Source organism: Chiloscyllium plagiosum, chromosome 23, assembly GCF_004010195.1.
Source record: "Chiloscyllium plagiosum isolate BGI_BamShark_2017 chromosome 23, ASM401019v2, whole genome shotgun sequence".
NCBI classification, from domain to species: Eukaryota; Metazoa; Chordata; class Chondrichthyes; order Orectolobiformes; family Hemiscylliidae; genus Chiloscyllium; species Chiloscyllium plagiosum.
Window position 1 is genome coordinate 52,296,562 of NC_057732.1, and position 7,887 is coordinate 52,304,448.

The following is a 7,887-nucleotide window of genomic DNA, read 5'->3' on the forward strand; positions in this document are numbered from 1 at the left end:
CCAACGCCCCTCCCCCAAGATCCTCCTCCCTACCTTTTATCTTAGCCTGCTTGGCACACCCTCCTCATTCCTGAAGAAGGGCTCATGCCCGAAACGTCGATTCTCCTGCTCCTTGGATGCTGCCTGACCTGCTGAGCTTTTCCAGCAACACATTTTTCAGCTCTGATCTCCAGCATCTGCAGTCCTCATTTTCTCCATGGGAAGAATGTGCCAACTCCACACCGTCCGAGGCTGGAATTGAACCCAGGTCCCTGATGCAATGTGGCAGCAGTGCTAACCACTGAACTACTGTGCCACGCAAGGTGATAGGTGCTATATACATCCATGTCTTTCTTTCCTTTTGTTGCTTTTAACACCACCTGACTGACAGACGAGATACAGCCAACTCAAAAGCAGCCTAAATAAACAACTGATTATAAAAAGGTCTATCAATATTCTGTGCAGAGCTGTGAAAAGCACTCAGTTCTCATGTAAGCTCTCAGCCATGCTCCTCAGCAGCTCACTCGCATTCCCCCTCCTCCTTCGTCACTAGGGTTTCAATCTCCAGTCCTCAGTAAAACGTCCTCAGTCTTTCAGAAGGGAAAGACCTTCCTGTTTGTTCATCACATGTCACAGTGCATAACCCAGCCTCATTTCTGCAGACACCAGATGCACTAATGGATCTAAGATGCTCCCTTGGCAACATCACTGCTTTCTCCAGAGACCTTACACTACATCTGCTTTCAAAATGATTGTCCTAGTTCTTGCCACAGATTCTGAGCAGGATGACTCCCTGTGGAGCAAGGTTCACGTGACTGTCATTTGGAGGCTTCCAGATTTTAACAAAGAAACTGCTTCCAAATTTGGAATTCATCGAGTCATACAGCACGGAAACAGACCCTTCGGTCCAACCAGTCCATGCCGACCAGAATCCCAAACTAAACCAGTCCCACTTGCCTGCTCTTGGCCCATGCCACACCAAACTGTTCCTATTCATGGACCTATCTAAATGTCTTTTAAACTGTACTCCCATCCACCACTTCCTCTGAAAGTTCATTCCACACACGAACCACTTCCTGTGTTAAAAAATTGTCCCTCATGTCTTTTTTAAACCTTCCTCCTCTCACCTTAAAATTGTGCCCCCTAGTTTTGAAATCCCTCACCCTGGGGAAAAGACACCTGCCACTCATCTTATCCAAATCTTTCATGATTTTATAAACCTCTATAAGGTCACCCCGCAAACTCCTAAGCTCCAGTGAAAGACGTCCCAGCCTATCCAGCCTCTCCCTATAACTCAAGCCTTCTGTTCCCAGCAACATTCTGGTAAATCTCTTCTCATATCTCTCCAGCTTAATAACAGCCTTCCTGGAAAAGGGAGACCAGAACTGGATACAGTATTCCAGAAGGTGGGGGTGAGCTGCCTTCTTGAACCGCTGCAGTCCATGTGCTGTGGGTTGACCCACAATGCCCTTAGGGAGGGAATTCCAGGATTTTGACCCAGTGACACTGAAGGAACGGCGATATATTTCCAAGTCAGGATGGTGAGTGGCTTGGAGGGAAATTGCAGGTTGGTGCTGAAGACAAAACAAAGATAACAATTCCAGTTGTTAACACAATCTCCCTGATAGGAGTGGTAGGTCGATCAATGGGCAGTGGTGTCGTGTGTCATGAAAGCAGAGGAAGCGACAGCCACGCGTGTCTGCTGCTGCTGGAGATCCTTCATGCTCCTTATTACCAGGATTCCATTTCCAACGTAACAAGGGAAACTGCCCACTATGGAAGAGGGGGGTCTGGAAGCAGCATGATGTAACAAGATGCATTGGACAATGAATGCAATTGACAGATTCTCTCTCTCCTTGTAAACATGGCTCAGTGAACTGAAGATTTAAAAACTGAGACCGATGGATACCAGTTGGGGAATTGCTTTTCCTTTCCATCTTTGATGGGGATGTGAGTGTCACTGGCAAGGCCATGTGTGAAGTCTATCCTTGATTGTCCTTGAACTGAGCAGCTTACTTAGCCATTGTAGAGAGCAGTTAAAGAGTCAACTGCATTGCTCTTAGGTCTGGAGTCACATGGACAGTATCAAAGGACAAGATGCACTGAAGTGATCAGAACATCATCTGAAAGTGTTTGGTAAGCCCTTTGCAAAACAGATTTGATGTCAGTAAGTGTGTGGTCGTTTTAAAGGTTAGGGTTACAATTGAATATGCTTTACTGTGTTTGTCTAATCACTTCACAAGCAGCTACAGTCAAGTAAATAAATTACTCGAAACGATCCAAACGATTCACGCTGTCTACCTTTTACCAACCACAGTACAAATAAGAAAGGTGAACCCATTCATATATTGTGTAGAAGAACATAAGAAATGGGAGTGTGAGGCCATTCAGCCCTTCAAACTCAATCCATCATTCAATAAGATCATAGTAAATCTAATCCACCCTATTCCCCTATCCCCTGATTTGTTGGGTATCCAAAACCTATCCGTTTCGGTGGAGATACACTGAAGGACTCAGCATTCTCGCTGGCCAGAGAGTCCCAACGATTCACAGACTGTGGAGTGACGAGTTTTCTCCTCAGCAAGGGCTTGCCAAACACTTTCAGATGATCTTCTGTTCACTTCAGTGAGCCTCACCCTTTAATACGAGAGTGTGTGAGTTAATCTGTGTAACGGTGTGTGCATCAGTTAGTGTGCATATTTGTGTTCATGTGACCCCAGGCCCACAGCAATGCAGTTGACTCTTAACTGGCTGACAGTTTGTTCTGAAACTGTGACCCTGGTTCTAGATCCCCAGCCTCAGGCAATATCCACTCTCTCATGCTCTTTAAAACCTACAAGTGTTAGCACTGCACTCACATGGCCAGCAACGGTGCCTATTACTCATGTTTTATTTGTGAATATATTAGTCACATCTGGATTTCCAATCAGCCATACGTGGCTGGCAATGTATTCATTGACAGTAAAGTAAATCTGGGGGATTTTTCCATATTTTCCAAGAATTAGAATCCCATTTCTGTAACTCCAATCCAGTGAGCTGTGTGAGTCGACAAGAATAAAGTAACAGTCCATACGCTCTGCTGGAAAGAAATCCAGACAGTTCCAAATGACTCAGCAATAAATCCGGGTAGATTTGTCACCACACACATCTGTGTCGCTCCAGATAAAAGCAGCTCCTGTGTTAAAGTGATCACGGTCATATGTCACCACATCCTCACCACAAACTATAGGAAGTACATTAGGGATGTGTGTGTGTGTGTCTGTGTGTGTCTTTGTGCAGAATGTGTATGTGTTTGTATGCGAGTGTGTCTGTCTGATGGTTGTGTATGTCTGTGTGTATGCTTCTGTATATAAATGTGTAGTTGTGTGTGTGAGACTGCGCCTGTGTTAGTGTGTGACTGTGTCAATTTTCATCAAATATATCTGAAGTAGGTCAAAGTCAGTAGCACAAATAAAAATCGATCAGCTCATCAGAACTTGCATGCTTGACTGACACATGATCATAAAATAAATACAGCAGTTCACCGCTGTGATTTGTAACCATCTTCCATCTACGGTAGCAGCAAGGTACAGACAAAGCCCATGCTCTGCTCTAGGGTGTCTGCTTCCATCTTTATTTATGTTCCATTTTGTAACCCTCTGCCCAGATTGGACCTCCTGAAATCCTGGATTTGATGTCCAATTGGAATGTCATTCATCCATGAGCCATGAGAAGGCCATGGTGAGCTCTTCTCTTTTAAAGTGTTCTTGCATTGACTTTCCTGTGGTCTAGTAAGTTGTTTGGCCCAGCAAAGGCCCAGTGCCTAGGCTGCTGGATTAGGGAGGTACAGTCAAAACATACCATTCCACAAGAAATTGTGTGCACACCAGGAACTGTTCAGACACTGGTCGTCAGTATTTGCACTATTGGCCCCCACTTTGAAGATTCACTCTGTGTGCTGCTCAAATTGGAGTGAGACAGTCCATGTTCGATCAGACTTTTTAGATCTGTGACTACGACCCCATAGAAGAACAGGGGCTGTAGATATACAGGGACATCACCATCTACAAGTTGCCTTTCAAGCTACACACCATTCTGACACTTAGCGTCATTCCTTCACTGCTGCTGAGTCAATATCCTGAAACTCCCTTCCGAACAGCCCTGAGAGTTTGCCCCTAAATCACATGGACTGCAGCAACCACCTGCTGAAGGAGCAGCGCTCTGAAAACTAGTGCTCCCAAATAAACCTGTTGGATTGTAACGTGGTGTTGTGTCATTTTTAACTTTGTGCACCCCAGTCCAACACCAGCTCCTCCACATCGTGGTTCAGGAAGGCAGCTCTCACAGTTCAGATACGGCTTACCAGATTAATACCTGGAATGGGCAGGTGTTTTATGAGGAAGGGTTGGACAGGCGACAACAGGATGAATACTTAATTGAATGAGAGGTGATTTTTTTCTGAATCCTGGGGGTCTTGGTAAGATGAATGTGGAGAGAATGTTTCCTCTTGTGGGAGATTCAGGAACTAGGAGCCACAGTTTGAAAGTAAAGGGTTGTCCATTTTAGGCAGAGCTGAGGTGATTTTGTTTCTCACAGAGGGCTGTGATTTTTTGGAATTTTCTTCCTCAGAAGGCCTGGAGGCAGGTGTTTCAATATTTAAGGCAGAAGTGGATGGATTCTTGATAAGTTAGGGGAGGGAAGGTTGGGAAAGGCCATTGAGGCTAGGCACAAATATGGAGTAATCAGATCAGCTATGTCCTTACGGAATGGTCTAGCACACTCAAAGGGTCAAGTGACCTGCATCTGCTCCAAACTGATATGATCCCACCATCTCTGCAAGGACAATAGGGAAGGGGTAATAAATACTGAGCTAGTCAGCGATGCCCACATCCCATGAATATATTTAAAACCCCCCTGGATTTCACGTGGCTTTCCTCAGCAGGATACAAACATTATTTTTTAGATTAGATTAAATTCCCTCCAGTATGGAAACAGGACCCTCTGAAGAGTAACCCACCTAAACCCTATATTTACGCCTGATTAATGCACCTTAACGCTACGGGCAATTCAGCATGGCCAATTCACCTGACCTGCACATCAAACTCCACACAGACAGTCGCCTGAGGCAGGGATCAAACCCGGGTCCCTGGCGCTATGAGGCAGCAGTGCTAACCACTGAGCCACCGTGCTACCCCACACTTTGCTGAGTGACAATCAGCACTGACACCTTCAAAGCTCCAATCACTTCAACAAACTCAATACGTTTGCAAATTAAATAATTTATATAATTGGATTCATTCTATTCTTGACAGAAATGGGGAATGTTTTTGTATTTAAGGAATTTACATATTGTTATTAACAGACATAATGAGGTAGCAAAGTTCTACAACATACAGTATTACATGGAATTTTCCACTTACCTTCCTCGGCTTCACTTTGTCATGGTAATCATACTGAAAAATTCCTTTGTAACTCAGTCCCAGCCACCAGGGGATCCCTTGCTTGTCCTATCAGATAAATCATAATATTTTACCATTCAACATATGTTGCTGTTAAAATACAGACACTAAATCCTAGAAACACAGGGAAAACCAGAGCCCACTGTGACCGTAAGAAACAGGAATTGCAGTAGGCCATTCGGCCCCTCGAGCCTGCTTCACCATCCAATAGGATCGTGGCAGATCCAACATTCCTTACGTCTGCTTCCATGCCCTTTCCCCTTAGCCTTTCATTCCCCAGCTAATCAAGAATCTATCGATCTCAGCCGTAGATATACACAGGCTCCCTGGGGCAGGGAGTTCCAAAGACTCACAACCCTCTGGAAGGAGACATTACTCCTCATCTCAGTATTTAATTGGTACCCCTTTATTCTGAGGCTGTGCCCTCTGTTCCTAGACTCTCTCATGAGGGGAAACATCCTCGCAGCACTGACCCTGTCAAGCCCCTTAAGAATCCTATATGTTTCAGTGAGATCTCCTCTTGTTCTTATAAATTTCAATGAGTAGAGTCCTAAGCTGTGTCGCTTTTGCTCATTAGACAATCCCTCCATACCCGGGATCATCTTCGTGAACCTTCTCTGAGTTGCCTCCAACGTTATCATCTAATGCTGCTTAACGCCTGAGACCTAGTGGAATACTAGAATAGGGAATGGCTAGATGAAGGGAGAGGCAGTAGTGTGGTGGCACTGCACACAGCAGTAACATTGAGCCCCAGGGTAATGCTGTAGGAAATGTAAGTTCAAATCCAACCCTGGTAAATTATAACATTTGACTCTAGTAAATATATGTAATTAAAAGCTAATTCTAATGATAGCCTTTGTTATAAAACCCAACTGGTTCACTAATGTCCTTTAGGGATGGAAATCTGCCATCCTCACCTGGTCTGGCCTACAGAGAGGAAGTGAGCACTGCAGATGCTGGAGAGTCAGAGTCAAAAAGTGTGGTGCTGGAAAAGCACAGCAGGTCAGGCAACATCCGAGGAGCAGGCGAGTCAATGCTTCAGGCATAAGCCCTTCATCAGGAATGTGTGCTTTTCCAGTGCCACACTTTCTGACTCTGATCTGACCCACGTGTGACTCCACACACACAGCATGTGATTGACTCTTTACTGCCCTCTGGGGAATTAGGGACGGGTAATTAATGCTGGCCTGGTGGATGGCACCCACACCCCATGAACAAGGGAAATAAATTAAGAGAATAGAATTGCTACAGTACAGGAACAGGTCTTTTAGCCCATCGGGTCCACACTGACCTTGTGAAGAGCATCCCACCCAGACACATCTCTACCCCTCACCCTATCCCTGTATTCTACATAATCCAAGTTTACACATCCCTGAACACTATGAGCAATTTAGCATGGTCAGTCCACCTAACCTGCACACCTTTGGAATGTGGGAAGAAACCAGAGAACCCGGACGGGACCCATGCAGTTGAGAATGAGAATGTACAAATGCCACACAGAGGTCACTTGAGGGTGGAATTGAACCTGGGTCCCTGGTACTGTAAGGTAGCAGTGCTAACCACTGAGCCACTGTGCCAGCCCAGATAGTGTCATTAAATATTGGGAATGAGTAATCAATGGGTAATAAAGTTTTTGGAGTGTAGAAATAATGCTCTCACTGAAAGTGTGGACTTGCATTCTGTCTAAATCCTATGTCATTATCATGTTATCTTCTTGTGCAGAACACACTGCACCAAACAGAACTCAGTAAAGACCCAACAGGAGCAGGGTTAATGGAGGTTACTTCTCCTGTTTATTGTGACAAGGTACTCAGACACTGAACTTTATTATCTGTCAATTTCAAGTCACCTTTGGAATATTTCTAGATTAATTCTTCCAAGTACAACTTTTCTTAGGAATAAAGGAACAGCTATTATTAGAAATATTGAGGAGATCCGGCAGCAGAGAGAGAACAGCAGAATATCTCAGGTCTGTGACCCTTCATCCAAATAGTTTGAGATGTTACAGGTTTTAGGCAATTCAAGGGCGAGGGGTGGGGGCGAAGAAAGAAAGAACAAAAGTGAAGGTGTGCAATGTGCTGGAAGACACAAATGATCACTTGACAAATGGCTTGGTGTTACTTGGCCAAGGAGTGGTAATGGGAGGAAGCAGAGATGTGCCTGGTGGAGGTGTGAGTAGTGGATTGATGAACAGCTGGTGTCTGAGAGCAAAAACAGGGAAAAACGAGACCCACAGAGAGAGAGAGAGAGACCCAGAGAGTGAGAGAGAAACAGAGAGAGAGAGAGAGAGAGGGAGAGGAGCCCACAGAGAGACAGAGAGAGAGCGAAAGAGAAAGACACAGAGAGAGAGAGAGCGAGAGAGAGAGCGAGAGAGAGAGAGACCCGGAGAGTGAGAGAGAAACACAGAGAGAGAGAGAGAGGGAGGGAGAGGGAGGCCCGGAGGGAGTGAGAAAGAGACAGAGAGAGGGGG

General features: G+C 45.2%; 1 protein-coding gene across 6 annotated transcripts in view; it reads right to left on the reverse strand.

Annotated features, from left to right (window-relative positions):
• Positions 1 to 7,887, reverse strand: part of frmd4a (FERM domain containing 4A) — a 721,373-nt gene that overhangs the window by 88,759 nt on the left and 624,727 nt on the right. For all 6 annotated transcript variants that reach the window (XM_043714187.1, XM_043714188.1, XM_043714186.1 and 3 more), the window contains one exon: positions 5,379 to 5,465. In XM_043714187.1, coding sequence (XP_043570122.1) covers positions 5,379 to 5,465 — 87 coding nt within the window. The remainder of the gene's footprint in view (positions 1 to 5,378; positions 5,466 to 7,887) is intronic.